The 19509-nt window shown below is 35.8% G+C and overlaps 1 protein-coding gene across 2 annotated transcripts in view; it reads right to left on the bottom strand.

Moving 5' to 3' along the window:
- Positions 1-5318: 5318 nt before the first annotated feature.
- NBN (nibrin) overlaps positions 5319-19509 on the bottom strand; it is a 30029-nt gene continuing 15838 nt past the window's right edge. The window contains exons 7-16 of one of the 2 annotated variants that reach the window (XM_058176952.1): positions 19142-19332; positions 18063-18160; positions 16707-16857; positions 15356-15610; positions 14564-15023; positions 12785-12853; positions 11340-11492; positions 8930-9043; positions 7921-7970; positions 5319-6599 (exon numbers count right to left, since the gene is read on the bottom strand). In XM_058176952.1, coding sequence (XP_058032935.1) covers positions 6572-6599; positions 7921-7970; positions 8930-9043; positions 11340-11492; positions 12785-12853; positions 14564-15023; positions 15356-15610; positions 16707-16857; positions 18063-18160; positions 19142-19332 — 1569 coding nt within the window. In that variant the 3' untranslated portion in view covers positions 5319-6571. The remainder of the gene's footprint in view (positions 6600-7920; positions 7971-8929; positions 9044-11339; positions 11493-12784; positions 12854-14563; positions 15024-15355; positions 15611-16706; positions 16858-18062; positions 18161-19141; positions 19333-19509) is intronic. The other variant, XM_058176951.1, reaches the window with a different exon arrangement.

The following is a 19509-nucleotide window of genomic DNA, read 5'->3' as shown; positions in this document are numbered from 1 at the left end:
TCATTTACATGGCAAATCAGCAAGTTCCTGCAAAGACTTAAAGAATACTAACTCTCCAAATTTGACTATGAATCACTACATACTTGCAATTTTCTAATTATTATCTTTCCTAAATATTTTAGTGCAGAACCTTTCAGTATAATAGAAAATCAATTTGGTTGGAAGCAACAAATGAACTTGAATATGGTTGGCTTGCTTTGTTGGAATACAATTTACAAACCATTTTTCATATTTTCATTATGAGGGACCTTCCTAAATTAATGGATGTTATTGGATGATTATGAAATGATTATAAACCAGAATAGCACATAACTCATAAAACCGTTTGCATGCCAAAACTCTTTTTTCAATGTTTCATGCAATTTGACATATAAGGGAAATGTCTTTTTCACGGGGATAAGATTTTTTTGTCCTATATTTATTTGTGTGTGTGTGTGTCTTAATTCTTGCAGGTACCTAAGACATCTATTTCATGCCTTTTAGTGTACTGTCTTCAACTAACTACAAAAAAAATTGGGATCAACAGAAGCAAATCCAATATTCAATGGGAAGCATAGGAATTAATTTCCAATTCACTTATGTTGAGGTTATCGATTAATCTAGTACTATCCCTAGATTTTAAAAAAAGTGGAGGGGGAGTCCAAATTATTTACAGACTGCCAACATGGTGTACTGGAAAAGCCAGAATAGAATTCAAGGATATGGAAGAATTAAAAACCAGCCATGCAAGGGATCTAAGTTTATTTCTTAATACTCTTATAAATAACATTAAGATTAAGCACTTCAGTGGTACAATGCAGAAATCCATATTCTACGATTCTCCTCCAGTAAAATCAGAAAAAGAACCACAATATTTGTGTTTTTTTCCCCCCATAGGGTTTGGTACTATTGGAAATCATTGTTAACTAGAAGCTTAGAGAAAAAGTATGCTACATCATAAATCATATGCTATAATATTAGGTGTTATATTTATTATAGGCTTAGGGATCCTATTGAAACGGAAGCTGTGAAATGGCTGTATTGTGTGTGAGATTTTGGAGCATTCTCCAATGGTCTTATTTATATTTACATGTAATTGTTTTTTATTGGTTTAATTTTTTTTAATGATTATTTAAGACTTTATTTAATTGTTTTTTTATATATACTGCCCAGAGTCACATTCATGAGAGGGGCAGTTACATAAATCTGAAAGCTATATAAACCTTCCTCTAACAAACATATACTAACAAATCAAAGAAAGCAATGCTATTTATTTGGTAAATGATCAGCCAAATTTCATAAATACTAGGATAACAAAGATAAAACAGATAAATATGTAACATACTGTACATTACTACAATGTTGTGTTGATTGCATGTGTTTGTTAAATCTAAGATATTGCAATCTATGAAGTGTAATCTGTATGACGTACATACACATATATACAAATACACATATATATAAAGACATACCTAAAACAGCTAGCATGTATTAAACGAATTCAGCTACTGAACAAGTGATAAAGGGTTTAGAAATTTCCTGGAAATTTATGTACCAGGAGCAGAAGATAAGCAGATCTGATTTCTCTGTAGAATTTATAATGATAATGCATGCAAAATTATTTTGATCCCTTGTCACCACATGCTCACGGGTAGGTTTGCTTGGTTAATGGAGTTTGGGAATATCTGCCTTGGAAAGATGTCTTTGTTGATAGCTTTGAAAAATGGTATTCACAGCTCAGAAAGTTAGATTTTGGAAATAGCTTGCTGGTTCCCAAATGCCCTTATTAATCCAACCCAACCTCTGCAATGTTGGAACATCCAATTAACGTAGTCTGAAATTTCACATCCCTTATTCTTTGAGCAAGCAGTTGTTTGGCTTGGTCATATCCTAACAAAATTAGGAATCGTATAGAAAGCCTTATAATACCAACATCCGCTCTTCAGCCTCTTTCAGGAAGAAGAAAAATTGTTAAAATTAGAGGGGTCAATCCAACTAAAAAGAACTGGATTTTCAGGCAGTGGCTTATCATCCTCTAAACCAGGGGTGTCCAAACTACAGCCCGCGGGCCAACTGCGGCCCGCGGGTCAGTTTTTATTGGCCCGCAGCAAATTTTGAAAGTATAACTGAATATGGCCCTTTTCGGCCGCCTCCCGGTGCTTGCCCGGTGGTTCGCTGCGAGGCTCGCGGCTCCTCCCCATGGGCGGGGAATAATGAAGGGAGGGGGCGGAGGAGGCGGCGAGCGGGAAAGAGGCTGCTGGCCGTGCCCGACCCCAGCAGTTCTACCCTCGCCTTCCTCGGGCCGCCTGGCGAGGCTCCTCGCGCCTCCACCCCTTGGGCAGGGAATAACGAAGGGAGGGGGCGGAGGAGGTGGCGGCGAGCGAGAAAGAGGCTGCTGGCCGTGCCCGACCCCAGCAGTTCTACCCTCGCCTTCCTCGGGCCGCCTGGCGAGGCTCCTCGCGCCTCCACCCCTTGGGCAGGAAATAACGAAGGGAGGGGGCGGAGGAGGCGGCGGCGAGCGAGAAAGAGGCTGCTGGCCGTGCCTGACCCCAGCAGTTCTACCCTCGCCTTCCTCGGGCCGCCTGGCGAGGCTCCTCGCGCCTCCACCCCTTGGGCAGGGAATAATGAAGGGAGGGGGCGGAGGAGGATGCGGCGAGCGGGAAAGAGGCTGCTGGCCGTGCCCGACCCCAGCAGTTCTACCCTCGCCTTCCTCAGGCCGCCTGGCGAGGCTCCTCGCGCCTCCACCCCTTGGGCAGGGAATAATGAAGGGAGTTTCAAGTTCATACCAAATACAAAACAAAAGCCAAGATCAGGGGTGTCCAAACTTGGTCTCTTTAAGACTTGTGGACTTCAATTCCCAGAGTTCCTCAGCCACACCCCAAATTAAGCCACGCCCACAGAACTGGTACGAAAAAAAATTAGCCCTCCTCCCCCCCCCCCCGTTCAATGGTGTGGCCCGTGCCTTTGCTTATTTTTCTGTATTTGGCCCTCACCAAAAAAACTTTGGATACCCCTGCTCTAAACCCTCCTTAAACCTGGATTACATTTTGGTGCTCCACTATCTTGCACAAAAATATACTCCTCCCATTTCACGGCCTTGCTAGAATTTAAGTGTGCCTTTGACTCTCCTTGAAGATGTTGCGCTTCTCATCCAAGAAGCTTCTTCAGGTCTTTGGCACAACCATGACCTGGATGACTGAGAATCTCCATAGACATGTCTTTGACTCTATTTCCAGGAATGCCCTTTGGGGAAAAATTAGAAACCATATCTTTTAATAGGCATCTCCTCTTTCTGATACAGAAATTGTATTCCATCACCACCTTAAGAACAAGATGCAATATCCAAGAGTTCTTCTCTGGCACAATAGATGTTCTTCCAAAAGGAGTGTGCAGGATTTGCACTTCAGTTCAGTGGTGGACTTTCTTCATAATCCAGGTTTTTATGCATCTAAACCAAATCCCTGTACTACTTTTTACTGATTATAAACTCAGTGCTAAAAAGAGCAATAACAGTTTTGGTATTGCAGATAAAATTGCCTGCTTCTGAATTTTGAAAAATCTAAAATTCTGGTCTTTGAGAGAAAAGCCATCCAACTATTCTGGACAACGGAGGAAATTACTGCATTTAATATCTTAGGTTGTTTTTCCACTCTAAAGGCACCTGGAACACAGAATCACATAGTGAAGTTAGAGCTTAAGTCTAGAGGTGCTATTAAGCACTTCTTTTATACAAGTGGAGAACAATTAATCTCTACAAGGGAGGGAGAACATCTAATTATTACAGTCAATTGTTTTGCAAGACTAAGAAATTTAAACAGCCAACTCACATGAACTTCATTAACCTTCTACAATAGACATTTTCAGTCTTGAATCTGAGTATGAACTAAACTGTTTCCAATTTTTAAGCCATTTCCCTATAAAATTACATAATTGAAGTTCACTATACCACTATTGATTATTTAATATGAATTTAAAGATTTTGAAGAAATATTGAAACTATACTTGTTTTTTACTTACTGAAACCTGGGCAAAGAATTTATGCAGTGATTTATCATAAATGAAAATTAAATTGATTTTTTTTAAAAAAAAGCCATTAATTGCAGAGTATTTTTGGAAAGATATGAAATTGCAAAGTAATGTTCTTTGTTCTAATTGCTGTTAATTCCATAGAGGCAAACCTGATACATTAATTTAAATTACAATAATAAAACTGTGTGTCTAGAGAGTCAAGTATAGCTGAAGGAGAAGATGACAGCATTAAACTGCACAGACCTGAGAACAGTAGAACACTTACTTTCCTCTAGCAGCAGTTACGTTACCCATATATTTCTTTCAACATACTTTCTTTTTAAAAATCTAATTTAGAGCATGATGTAAAATGACATATTTGAACACTAGTGTCCAATTTGCTTGTGAATAACTCCACTCTTTTATTAATAGATACAATTCCTCTGATGAGGAAGTTTTAAATTTTGATACTGTACTACAAGTATCTGGAAAGACAAGAAACATCATTAAATCTCACATATTTTGCCTAAGTCCTGCCTATATTTTGGAATGAGAATGATATTCAAGGTTTCTAATAGTTTTAGAAAGTAAGAAGCAGATAGTAATTTTAGATGGTCTGGTTCACTAGAGTTATGTGAAAACATACTCTTCTTCCTGGTCAGAACTGTCAAGAACTTAAATGATATCTCCACAATGGACGCTGAGCTTTCCTTTTGCTCCCAAAAGTTTAAATAAAAAGAGTCCCTGATAAGGAACAAGCTCAATGTCTTGGAGGAATACAGATTGATTCCTGGAGACAGAGATTACTTTAAGAATTTACCAATTTATACAGACAAATGAGCTTTAGACAATTATATTCTCAACACATGTTAAATAAATAATGTTGACTTACTGCACAGATTGGAAAAATGTAATGGATAAATGAGAATGATTATCTCAAATAATTGGGGGTATGAAAGAAAAATACTTGGAAAATCAATTCAATTATTACTACCAGCTTAGGAAATGTCTTCATATCCACAAAGGGAAATTGATTAATATTTTGCATTAGTACACTTCTTCAGGCTGGTGCCGTTTTAAAATAACATATAATCATTCGATGTTTGGTTCTACCCTTACCATGTTGCTAAATTTTCTGCAAATCAAACAATTGTTGCACTAAAAGAAATGGAGACTTTCTCAATCTTTGCTTTAACATTTACTCATTTTAACTATTTAGAAGATGATGTATGTTAAGGCGAAGTAATCAACATCTGAAAATTATCTTTTCTTTCTTCAGATTAGAAAACAATATAAACAGGACACTTTTGGAAAAAGGCACATTTCCTCACAGAAAACATTTATTGGTTAGTTTAGTTTACACAAATGGCTGCTGTAGGATTCTTCAGTTGAAAATAACTCAGCTAAACCACCAAAATATTCATTTATCCAGCATAATGTGTAATGCAAATCTATATTGAAGTGATTCAACTTGACAGTGAAGACTCCTAAATTTAAAATAAGATACTAAAAAAGATCTTTTTATTTGATCTTTATATTTGAGCAGGCAGAAACTCCCCGAAAATCCATTGTAAAAGGAATTTGAAGCACATCCTACTTCTAATTCCCCGATCAGGATCTTTTTCTTAGAACTAGTTAAGGAAGTTAAATATTACAGGGACTAGTCTGTAACATCTTGTTTACACTTGTGTTTAATAAGTGTGACTTATTAAAAGGGCCATCTTTTATAAATAGAAATAGTTGCAATGCATAAATTAAACACAAACTTCAAAATTACCTTTTAAAAATGTGGTTTCTCTATTTCTTTTATAAAAACAAAGGCTTTCATAGAAAGTTCTTAAAATGTGGCTTGAAATGGAATTCTAAAAGCATAAAATCTGTTAAGTTCAGTATCTGACGATGAGCTAACTCCTGGTCAGCAAAAACCAAAACCATAACTTTCCTATGTTGGAATGCTACTAAAAGTTTGGTATTTTCAAGATTTGTTCCAAGATTGTTTAGATGAAATCTCTAATATCAACACAATACAATATTTTGCTCCCACGATCCTATAGGTGCATGGCAATACTTTCAGTCATCTGTCTTTTCCGGTGCCTCTCTCACTAAACTTTCTAGCTACTCCAAGAACAGTTGTGTGAACCCTCCCTCATCCACTAGTTTTCACCACACTCTACAACTGTGTATTTAATGGAAATACTGAAAGCAAGGCTCTCAGTACTATTCAATGGGTTTTCTAGGCTGGGAAAACTACATTTCCCACAATTCCTTGTACCTGACATGCAGCACAACTGTAGATTTCAGTAAATAGTAACAAGGCTGGAAGAGGCTTGAAAATTATGCAAATGCAGGAAGCTTAAAATTCCTCTCTGGCTCAGGCTAGATGTTGAATATTTTCTTTTGGGTTAATATTTCAAAGCCTACAAGAAAATGGGCTAGTTTTGGCTCCATCACTAATTGTCTCAAGTTCTGTTTCTTATAAACAGAAACATTCTTTTAAAAAAGTCACATTTTCAGTAGATGTGGTTGATTATAAAGTAACTCTTTGATATTGCTGTTTATTACTAGCAAGCATTTAGAGGTACAATTATCTTCTTTTTATTCGCGGATCATACCTGTAAATTAAGAAAAAGTATGTAAATACAGATTACTCAAGAAATCTTTAACATTTATTTTGTGTTTAATAAATAGAAATTTAAATTGATGAACAAACCAGACAATTATGAAGCAATAAAGTAACAAGAAACCGTGCAAAATATTAAATGAGATAAAGTAATGTAGCAATTAGGAAATCTGACTACAGTAGAACAAGTTACTTATTAAAATTCCTATATAAGCCATAAAGAATCCTAGGTGACTTCAGTCCTACCATAAATGTATGGCCTAACTAATCTTACAAAGTTGTCACCAGGTCAAAGCAGGAAGCCCGAGATTGTTAAACAGAAGCTTGAATACAATGGCAGTAAACAAGCATTGGAAGTTTATCAATATTTCTCCTGAAATATTTGTGTGACAAACATGATGAAACCATGCAGGCTGGTCACATTGGGTGCTCTCTGGCACAAAAGAACAAAAATACCAAGTCCACACATGAAAGTTCAATTAAGCTGATTAACTGCTATAGCCTATGCACAAGAATCTTTTCAACAAATGGTTGAGAGTAACCTGCTCTAACTGCTTTAGGGTTAGATAAGGATCAACAGCACTCAAGGAGAGTTGGACTTAATTCACTTGTGGCTATGTAAGGACTCTAGGTTGATCCCTCTTTTCACCCCATCGCCAGGTTCTTATATTCCTTCTCGTACAGGTGAACTATTGAACTATTCTGATGATAATGTAAACACATAACTTTAAACCACACTCTTCCTTTATGCTGAATCTAACATATGAAGTTCCAAGTTTCATATATTATATCCTTCATAACTTCAACATAAAACTGAACATAATTCAGTATTATCTTTCCAAAGTACAGGTCTCTATCCATTGTCTAGGAACATGTAAAATTCCAAACAGAACAAAAAATTATTTATGGTGACTGCTTTAATACTCTGGAATAGTGTGGAATTCCACTTAGCTAGCCAGACAATTGACACACAGGAAATTATCTTTACCAGGTGCATCCTCTCTTCCGATATTTGAATAGTTATAGAAGTTTAAAGTCCCAATTCACTTAATGGAGAACAAAATGGTACCAAAAACTAAGGGACAATCAGTAAGAAAAAAATAATAATTAAGAGTTTCCTTCTAAAAACATACATGGCCAAAAACTTTTGGTTTGAAGAAACAGCTACACATTTCATATATTTATTTTCATAGCCAAAGTTACTTACCGTATATAAACGCTGATCATCAGAAAAACAGGAATCATATGTCATTTCACTAAACTGCTTAGAAGAAAAGTGCCACTGACTCCACTATTAAAAATAAGTTTCTTACCGAAACAGATCATCTGCAAGTGACTCCTCTCTTGTTTGACAATTCTGCTCCTAGGAAAAAAAAAATGAATGTTGCTTTATGGACAAGTAGCAAGAATTTTTAATATCAATTTTAAATAGAGACATTCATAAATAATATCCTACGCTGTACAACCACAATGCTATTTCTATTCACAATCTTTCCTTCCTACTGAAAACATAGGCAATATCAAGCCTTTCCTGAGGTTGAGGAAGGGAGCAGGGAAGGATCATATAAGCTCCCTCTGATTTTTCACAATACCACTTCTTCTATGTCAACATGCCATCCTTGCATGTTGTGTACATGAAAGACTCTAATAATCGCACTCAATGTTCTGTTGTGTCCAGAAAGAATAAGGGTTTAATAAAAACAAGGTTCTATAGTTTTTTTAAGGTGTGTTAATTAGTTCTTGTTAATTTTAATAGTTCTTATGTTTATAAATATTTTTATTGCATGGCAAGCTGCCCAGGATTGCTTTGGATAGCGAGATGGATAGCATATAAATGTAATAAATAAAATGGCTTCCTAAGAACTCTTAATCACAGCAAATATATCTCTAAGAATCATGCACATAAACATCAATCATATTCACGCATCTTCTATATAGTTGAGGTTTCCTATTTTCTCAGAGAACATTGTATCAAACAGCATTGAGAGTGCTTAGATCAGGCACACTCAAGAACCAATCTAGCCTCTGAGCATATGTTGTCTGTGATTCCTGATTTATCTAAAATACTATTTTATTATAGCATTCACTTACTGTTCTTCTTGGCTTACAAAATACATACATACAGTACAGAGCTATATTGTGTCTGAACCACAAGACATATTCCTAACATTTCTGTTCAACAAAATTATCAATACATTTAAAAAATGACCCTAAATTAGAGGGTTGGTGTATGTGTGTGTGTGTGTGTGTGTGTGTGTGTTAAGCACTAACAATGTCAGTGGTGTTTATCTTAGATTTTTTTAAAATGTTTGTATTTCCTACCTCTATTTCTTGTCTCAACCAATCTTCCATGTCAGGGTTTCTTCTAGCATGATGAGCTATCAGATCTGATCCTCCAATAATGTTTGGAAGCCTCCCTGCCCCAGGATAAGCTATCTGTCCAGGAAAAAAAGGCATATCAGTGTGAACAGAAGTATTAATTATTGCCCATGGTTGCAAAGCAGAAGAAAATAAATGCAAATTTGGACCTTGCCTCATTTATTTCTTAAACAAAGTAATTCAATACAACATAAGCCAGGATGAAAAATGAATCACTCCACCAGCTCTCATGTATGTATTTGGGACCATTACTCCAAGCTGGATCGTTTTAAGCAATAATATTTCAAGGTTTTCTAGTATGAATTGCTCAACTTCTTGCCCTACAACAAATTCCTATGAGATTTAGGCCTGGACTTAACTTTCCAAACACTTGTAGACCTGCTTGTTAGTCTGGGATCACTGTCTTGCTGAATTACTCACCGTATTTTTTGGTCTCTGCCTCCCAGCAATTTGCCTCGTTGTAGCAAGCAGCAAACAGCCCATTTCAGCTCCAGCACAGCCTGATTAGCAGAAGCATGATTGTCGGTTGGATCAGTCCCGACCCCAAGCTCTTTCAGGCTGCAGGGATTGCCATTACCTATTGCCACACAGGCCTCCGCTGTTTGCTGCAAGGTTTCTCATGCTAATCAGACTGTGCTGAAAATGAAACTAAAGCAGGCTGTTTGCTGTTTTCAATGAGGAAAATTGCTGGGAGGCATGGGCAGATTTTTTTTCTTGTTTTCCTCCCCCCAAAAAAGATAAGTGCATCTTACAGTCCGGAGCGTCTTATACTCTGAAAAATACAGTATTTTTCAGCTCCAGCTGATAGACAGATAGCCTAATACTCTCCAGTAAAACTTTTGATATAAAGCTTTCTTTTACTATGGTAAATCATCAGGTTCTGAGTCAGGAAAGTTTTCTAAGCCACGTTTCCCATATATCACAAACAGTTCTTGCATCAGAAAGAAAAAAAAAACACCACTTCCAAGCATGATAAATGGTATAGGTAGTCCTTGATTTAACAACCACAATTGAGCCCAAAATTTCTATTGCTAAGCAAGACAATTGTTAAGTGAATGTTGCCCCATTTTACAACCGTTCTTGCCACAGTCGTTCAGTGAATCACTGTAGCTGCTAAATTAGTATCATGGTTGTTAAGTGAATTTGGCTTCCCCATTGACTTTGTTTGTCAGGTCGCAAAAGTTAATCTCATGACTCTGGGACATTGCAATTGTCATAAATAGGAACCTGTTGCCAATATCCGAATTTTGATCACATGACCTTGGTGATGCTGCAATGGCTGTGTGAAAAATGATCATAAATCAATATTTTCAGTGGTGTGGTAACTTTGAACATCCACTAAATTTATTTATTTATTTATTTATTAATCGTATTTATATCCCGCTCTTCTCCCGAAGGACTGAATGGTTTTAAGTCGAAGACTACCTCTATTAGGTTCTTGTTGTAGTAGGCAGGGCTTGGTTTCTGCCATATATAACAGCATTAATCTATGACTTCAAAAGTTAAACTTTTAAACAAATTATCTAGTTATCCTGACAGCTGTCAAAAGGCTCTTCGGCAATTTTCTTAGTGAACAGTGGTTTCCACCCTGGTAACCAGTCTGAACCCATTTTTACCTGTAATTTTTTTTGGTGGTAGAATTACAGATTTTAGTCAAGGAAACAAAGACCAAAACATTTCTGGAGGGTTTGGATTTTTTTTTAAATGACTTCCGGGATGACTTTATGCTGTGCCCTTGGAGTAATTTGAACAAAACCATCTATGAAGATTTATTATTGTTTCAAATTTTCTTCATCACAGGACTGTGTCTCTGACAATAGATCAGCTGAGTCCCAAAACCTATTCTGCATTGTCGGCAATACAATGCCTTTTTTTTTAAAAAACAACAACAGAAAACTCCTGAAATTTCTTTGAGTGAGCCCTCTAAAATTGTTATGGTGAGAACTTCACCCAATGAAGAAAGCAAAAGTTTGTGGGATTAATATAGCTCCAGTTTGAATAACTTCAGCCTTGCTTTTCTAATCTACTCACACAACATACCTTTTAATTGAACTAACTGAATTTGGAGAAGATTTCTTTTTCACACTGACACACATTAGATTATGTTTATGAAATGAAAGAGACAAACACCAATTTTTGATATTATTTGTTCACTAAAGCTCCTGTATATGTCAGCAATCTCTCAAAATGCTTTTGCATTTGCAAACATTCAGAAAATACAAAAGGATGCAAATACTTTTTAAAAGTTACTAATTGTACACATGCAAAACCAAGAGAAGAATATAACAGGATTAAACAAACATTCTTAAAATTCAATATTATGAACAAGGCTCCCTTGTTATAATATACAAACCTTTTTAAATTTTTTAAAGTTGCTCAGATGCCCGTAGTTTGAATTTGCTGGAGGACTAATTTTCTTTGGTTGAGTAACAACCAATGATCTAAATTCCATTAGCAAAAGTTTACTAGGGAGATAACTTGAAACATCTCCACATTTACTTGGATTCTTATTAAGGGAGAGAAAGAAAGAACAATTAGTAAAGGCACTCTAATCAAACTTCTCTATCATTAATGAGATTACCAGAAATACTGTATGCCCTCCCCCAACTCTGGGGATTATATCCTAAATCAATATTTCTCCAAATTTTGTAATTAAACCCATTTTATCATGAAAAATTCAAACAATGTGAACTCATACAAGAATCATGTGCTATGAAATCTTCCTAACAACTAATTCATCTAATATACATAGAGGTTTTTTTCCCCTTAAAAAAAAAATTGACATTCTGTGAAAAAGTCATTCTGACAAATCTTGCTCTTTTGGACAATTGGGAAGAAAAAAATATTACATATTTTAGATGCAAAAAGGGAAGCAACCATCGAAGTTGGTACAATTTAGGGACTCTTTCTGATTTGGGAAGCTACATGTAACCCCTCAGGCTCTTGATTAGCTGCCTCTGATCTAATAGTCTCAACTTTTTCTTTCTAATAGACATTTTCTTTTTAAATCTTTCAACAGTCCCTATGAAAAATAAAACAAAATTGATCTCCTTTTATACTGCTAATTCTCAAGTGGAATAATTGCTGTTTGATCGCCTGACAAATAATAGCAAGAGCCAAAAAAGGAGAATATTTGTAGCTTAGGGTTGAAATGAGGGGTCCTTGGCGCTCTCTAAGATTGGTTGTTTTCTTGCAGATATTTCAATACCCAAACTAGGAAATATTATCAATGCTCAATTAATAGCAAGAAAGGAAAAGAGGCAGAAAGCACATGACATATTTTCTTCCTGTTTCTGGCACACGCATGCACACTGGCCAGCTGGTTTTCCGGTTTCCGGCACTCCAACATGTGCGAAAACCAACTGGTCAGTGCACATGCGCGTGCCGTAAACCAGAAGAGCAGTTGGCAATGGTGCGAGTGCCCACAGAGAGGGCTCTGTGTGCCACCTCTGGCCCGCCGCCATCATGGCACTATATCATTAAAAGAAGCTTGGACTATGAAGATATATTTCTAGAACAAAAACTTTGTTCTAGAAATATATTGTTTTTTGCCAATATTGTTTTTAGTAAGAAACAGTTATTTAAAAAGCTTTGCTTAACACTTTAAGCATTTTTATTTTCAAAATGTTTTTCCTTCTATATTCACCTTTTACTAAACTCATTTCTTGTATTTACATCCCACCTTCCTCCAAAGCTCATGGCACCATAAACAGCTGTGCCATTTTCTTTTCACAATAACCCTGTGAAGTAGCTTGAGATAAACATGAATATATTCCTTAGATCTGAGTCACTTCTTACAGGTTCTGGTGGCTCTTCTTTGATTTCTTCTTTCTGGTTTTCTGCTGGAAGGGATTCCTCATTTTTTTCCTGTTTAATGAAAAGATATATTTGTACAGGCAGCCCTTGACTTATGACCACAATTGAGCCCAGAATTCATGTCGCTAAGTGAGAAATTTGTTTAAGTGGATTTTGCCCCATTTTACGACTTTTCTGGCCACATCTGTTAAGTGAATCACTGCAGTTGTTAAATTAGTAACACGGTTGTTAAGTGAATGTAGCTTCCCCACTGACTTTGCTTGTCAGAAGGTCACAAAAGGTGATCACATAACCCCGGGACACTGCAACTGCCATAAATATGAACCAGTCTTCAAGCATCCAAATTTAAATCACTTGATCACGGGGAAGCTGCAACGGTCGTAAGTGTGAAAAATGGTCATAAGTCACTTTTTAAAGTGCCGCTGTAACTTCGAACAGTCACTAAACAAGCTGTTGTAAGTCAAGGACTCCCTGTAGATATCTGTACAAAATCTGTGTTAGTCCTATGATTATCCGTTAGGTTTAGATCCCACCTTTCCATCAAAAGGTCACAGCGGGTATAAATAGCACCCCCTCTTCCATTTTGTCCACACCTAATCCTATGGGTAGGCTGAGCTAAAAGCAACTGGCTAAAAGCTGTACAATGGATGTAACTTAACCTGGGTTTCCCCAGCTCTTCTCTAATGTGTGAGTCATCACCCTATACTCCCAAGAGGATTCCTTTCATGTCGCTCATATATAATCACCATTCTCCCTCTTCCAGGGGTGAAATCCAGCATGTTCTAACAGATTCGGGACAACTGGTAGCGGAAATTTTGAGTAGTTCAGAGAACCGGCAAATACCAACTCTGACTGGCCCCAGAGTGGGGTGGGAATGGAGATTTTGCAATATCCTATCCCTGTCATGCCCACAAAGCCGCACCCACAGAACCAGTAGGAAAAAAAATTGAATTTCACCCCTGCCCTCCTCCATTTTTAGAGCTCCTAGTTCTTCACTTTACAGACAAGGTACTTTTGGATTTTTAAAGGATAGTATTAAAACGTTAGCTTTCATTCATTAGTAACTTGATTTAAAGTTGTTGCAGTTGCAACTATATCATTAAAAAAGAGAACAGTCATGCTTATTCTGTCCTGGCACTCTTTTCTTATAATAACCAGGCATTTACTTTTATTAAACCCGCTAGAAGACTTAAGAGTGCAACAGCGTCCTCCTTTTACTAACCCAAGATTCACTGATCCCAGTAGTAAAAACAATTCAAGTATAACCATTGATGCCATTAGTATAGTCCATGACTGCATTCAAACCCCTTCTAAAGCTTCCCATATTTTGATCATCACTAATCTTGTGAGGTTCCACGATCTTGAACTAGTCTATTGAAAAATAATTATAAGAATCTTTCCTATTTTAAATAATCAATATTTTTTTAAAAGCCCACAAGTGTTTTTAGAAAATCAGGACTCAGCCGACACTTATGCTCATGAATTCAAGAAAAAAAAATGCTTGAAATATTGCATTCAACCGTACTACTGTGATTTAAGATGCTTAGATTTATTCAAAGATTACCACAATGTGATATTTTGTTTATGTGCGTTCTGTAATTGCTAGTTACATTACATTGTGGAACAAAATTAAGGCATTACATGCAAGAATCGATATATGAAAGGAAATTCTGTAAATGCTAACTGATTAATATAGTAAAGCATCTGCAATTTGAAGGTCCTAATATGTGAATAGATCCCATGAGGAAAAGCAGGTCTTACCAAAAATCTAGTGGCTACTATTTTTGTTTCTTTGTTTCTTAAAGTGGTTTCTTTAAGATCCAGTTTCACTTTCTTCTTTACATTCTGGGTGTTTTTCTCATCCTGAACTTCTATATTCTCTTCTGGATCCAACTCTTGGCTTGCAAATACAAGTTCTAACGAAGCTTCATCTTCCACAGACTCCTCTATTTTCTTTCTCTTCTTTGATGCAGGCATTTCAACAGGAGTATTTTCCATTCCTGTTTGCTCTAACTTGTTATTTTCCATTACTGAAGATTTTCTTGAGTCCATGTTTGAGTCACTTACTCCTTGTGTTGCTGCACACTGTCCTTTTTGAGAATTCACATTATTTTCCCGTAGCAAAAAAGGAACAGATGGTGTTTGATGGGAAACCTGTGATGACTTCTTATCCAACTTTGCATGTTTTGATAACGGTGTTTCTAATTCCTCATTCCTTTCTCTTAAAATAGAAAAAAAGAGACTGAGAATTGGCCTTACTTTAAAATACCTTTCTAGTCAACAATAGATAATTGAACAGGTACAGTTAGAGAAATTATGGATATTTCAACAAGATGAGGTGTTTAACATTTAATCCTGCTTTATAAGCAAGACCAATTCTAAATTCTACCAAGCACCGATCACCCTGTAATAACCATTATCGGAATAAATATCAAATAACAGCTCCCTTTAAGACCTTAGGAACTAAGTTAGCTAACATAAAAATAAAGGTTAAGAAAGTGAGCTTTTTTTAAAACCCTTGTGACTCAATTCTGAGAAAAAGAATTAATATACCTTTTTTTAACAGTGGTCTGAAAGTAATTTTTAATTGAATTGAATTGCTGTGAATCTTCCTTTCTGTTCCTGCTATGACTTGAAATTTCAGAAGATAGACATGCTAGACTGGTGAAATCAGCTCGGTGCGTCTTCTTTAGCTGGGGCAAGATTCTCTCTCTGTTTACACTGCCTGTTCCTTCTGGAGTCTCCCTAATAGTCATTATTTCCTGTGACTGGATAGCAGGCTTTGTTTCCTCTTGTGATAATTCTATACTGTAAAAGCAAATAGATTAGAAAAAAATATTAATCAAAACTGAGATAAACACACTCCTTAAACTATAATCGATGGAGTCCTGGAAATAACTGAAGAATTCTACATTGTCTTGACATCTAAGAAAACGTTAACACAATACAAAACTGTGTGGTATTTTGAAGTCTTATCCCTATCAAAATTTGCTTCTTTACTGACCCTCAATGGTTTTAATCTTTTCCCATTATCTAATATGAGAAAAAGACTATTATTTAAGATTGTATGTCTGCATGATATTTCAAAGAAGTTGGGATATGTCAAAACAATTAAAACTTTTGTTTAATTGCCTAGAGTGTAAAGGTTATATAAAAATACAGAGTAAAATACATGTATTTAAATATAACCCAATTAATATTTCCTTGCAATTTATGTTGACATACTAAGTTGTAGGTTGCTATTTTGTAAAAAAAAAAAAAAAAGAAGTTTGTTTGCTGCAAATAACTAACTTCAACAACCAATTCCTATTCATGTATAGCGTAGCATATATTGTATACTTAGACATCGATCCACAATTGACTGATTATTTATTTACTCACTTTCTATAACTGCCCATCTCAGCCAAGTGATTCTGAGTTGAATGAACCATACAACTAGATTCTCCTTAACAAGCAGTTTAATTGTTAAAACAATCATTTGAAATTGCATTCAGAAGTTGTGAACAGTGCTCCAACACTGGAAATTTGAAAGAAGAGATTGGGCAACCATTTGTCTGAAATGGTATAGGGTTTCCTGCCAGAGGAGGGGGCTGGACTAGAAGACTTCCAAGGTCCCTTCCAACTATTCTATTCTATTCTATTCTATTCTATTCTATTCTATTCTATTCTATTCTATTCTATTCTATTCTATTCTATTCTATTCTATTCCATTCCATTCCATTCCATTCCATTCCATGTCTAGTCTAGTCTAGTCTAGTCTAGTCTATAGTCCAGTCCATTCACAGATGTTTCTACACTACACTAAATCACACACTATATAAGATGCCCCCTTATATAGTTACTGAAGAGGTAAGAAATTACAGTTTTGGAAGCAACTAAAAAGAATTTCAGAAAGATAATTTACAGTAATGTGTCCATCACTTCATCCATTTCTGTGTCAGCTACAAATCCACTGATATCCTCTTGGTTGGAAGGCATTACTGTTTCCTCCACTGCCACACTCTGAGACTGACTTTGTTCAGGGACCTGGGATGCCAGGGCAGCAGTTTTTATATCTGCAATTTAGATATGAAGTTAGAATGAACAACCATTTCATAAGAGTTATGCAAATTAAATTTATATAATTCTGGTTTTATGTTTATTTTTATATACAGTATTATGTTACAATACTTACGCTCGTATTTGCTCTACAGAATACGGAATGTCTACAAGTTACTAAGTAAAAAATACTAAACATGTTATTCCTACTATTCCAGTTATGTTTTCATTCTATATGTAAAGTGTATCTTAGTCTTAATGCTGCCTTGAATTGTCGAGTTGGCCATGCCCACCCAGTCATGCCCACCTAGCCACGCCCATCCAGTTACATGCCCACCTAACCATGCCCACCAAGCCACGCCCACAGAACCTGTTGTAAAAAAATGTGAATCCCACCAGTGGAAAACATGAATAGTAGGAGTGGCTGCTGCTATAACTGAATTGTAATTAAATTTTGGGCTAACAGGCTTTATTCACCAACATCTTTTATTAGGAAACTATTCATTAAAATATTCTTTGGAATATCAACTTTTAACATTTTCCCCCTTCTGAAATATTTTATCAAAAAAGAGAAAAATCAAATAATTACTTTTACTGTATAAAAAGGAAGTTATATATGAATTTGTTTCCTCTTTTTTCCTCAAATGACTTTAATGTATTGAGATTTATAACTGTTGCTGGGCATCCTGAGTCTTTGAAAAAAGTTCAAGTTTTATTTTAACAAAAAGATGTAACAAAAAGAAATCTATATGGAAGGAAATTAGAAATTATTTCAGAAATTCTGAGATTAGTGAATGCTGACGGGTTTGGTAATTCAAAACTCACTTTTTGCTATATATAGTGAATTTCAAGTGTGCTGCTCTCATAAGTAATTGGAGGGGGTTACACAATGCATAAAAACAGAAAAAAAGACCATCTGGTTACATTCTAGAAATAAAATGCAAATGCATGAAAAGATTGGGTTCACAAGGATTGCTTTTACAAATTAGGCTAAGCATGGTTTGCTTAGGCATAATTTGTTGAGTAAATTCATGAAAAAAATAGAAGGGGGGGGAGAGGAAAATTACTTTCATGTAGCACATTATTTAAAAATAAAACCAAGCTGGAATTTAGTAAAACAGGTAAACAGCCACCCTAGTGCTATTGACTCAATATCAATTTCTTAAACAAAAGACTAATAAGAAAAGATAAAAAACAAAATGGGGAAAAGTATTTTTGTTACCTCCACTTGGTGAAATTTGAGGATTACAGTATTTTTCTGTAGATGCAAAAATAACTGCTAAACCGATTTCTGCCTCTGAGATTGTTCTGTAGTTCTTCCTAACAGAAATAAAACGTGTTATCAAAAAAAGTATCATTCATCTAAAAATATCCAGAAAAACATTTAAAAACAGACTTCCATACTAGAATTCAGAATAGCACAAAAATATTCAAGTAGGCTCCTAGATCTTTCCCTAATCTTTAAAATGCTTTCTTGAAATACAAGGAATCAATTCATTTTTTTAATGTGTAGTTTTAAGTCTAAAATCCACAACTGTGCCGGTTTTTCAAACTTAAAGTTTCTTATGAAAAAATGAAAAAGGATTTCCTGTAACTGGTCAACCCATTAACAGCAATAGCACTTAAACTTATATACCGCTTCTCAGTGCTTTACAGCCCTCTATAAGTGGTTTACAGTGGCAGTATATTGCTCCCAACAATCTGGGTCTTCATTTTACTGACTTCAGAAGGATGGGTCAATCTTGAGCCGCTGAGAATTGAACTCCTGGAATGAGCAATGAGTTAGCCCTGGAGTACTGCATTCTAATCACTGCACCACCACGGCTCTTTCTTTTAATCAACCAATTGTGAGTTTTTTTTACTATTTCACATTGGACAATTATATCCAAAGCCTTGATAGTAAATGAGTACATATTTTCAGGTTTTGGAGGGTACAGGAACCTTAGTATGTTACATGGAATCTTAGAATGTCAAGCCTATGCGTCATCTTGAAAGTGTATTTTAAAATATTTCAAAATTTTATTCTGTAAAAACACATTTCTCTGTACAACTGATAGTGGGTTGCATAGCAAAAACTTTCAGAATTCCTACTAAATACAGCAAAAGCTAATCTAGAATCTTTGGAGCAAATTGTGCGATGAAATGAAAAAACTCTTAATCAAATTCTAATAGTAGTTTCTTGCACAAGTTAATAAACTACGGCGTAAGATAAATACTTCCTTTATGTTTTTAATTTTGTACCATATCACAAAATGTTGATGACTCAGCAATTCTGTTTGAATTATAAACAGTGAGCCACACCTTTGCAAGGCAGCTGTGATATTATCAATCCATTTTGTGTCCAAAGAAGAAACCGATGGTTGAGAGTTTGTAGAGCCTACTTCAATGACACAAGTGTTAGATGTTATCAAAGCAGCAGCATATTCTGTTCCGTCAGTCAGCAGTCTTGCCTCTCCTCCTCCGAGCTTAACTGCTGAACTCAATTTGGCATGCTGGAATGAAATAAAATTTAAAGAACTGAGCTGGTATTGTGCAACATACATACATACATACATACATACATACATACATATGCATGCTAGTCATTTTGAGGCCTAAGTTGCAATAAACAAATGTTAAGTTACAGTTAAGTGCTCAATTTACGACCATTCATCTAGTGCAGGGGTTTC

The sequence above is a fragment of the Ahaetulla prasina genome, chromosome 3 (genome assembly GCF_028640845.1).
Source record: "Ahaetulla prasina isolate Xishuangbanna chromosome 3, ASM2864084v1, whole genome shotgun sequence".
In the NCBI taxonomy this organism is placed as follows: Eukaryota; Metazoa; Chordata; class Lepidosauria; order Squamata; family Colubridae; genus Ahaetulla; species Ahaetulla prasina.
This window is presented reverse-complemented; position numbering and strand designations above follow the sequence as displayed.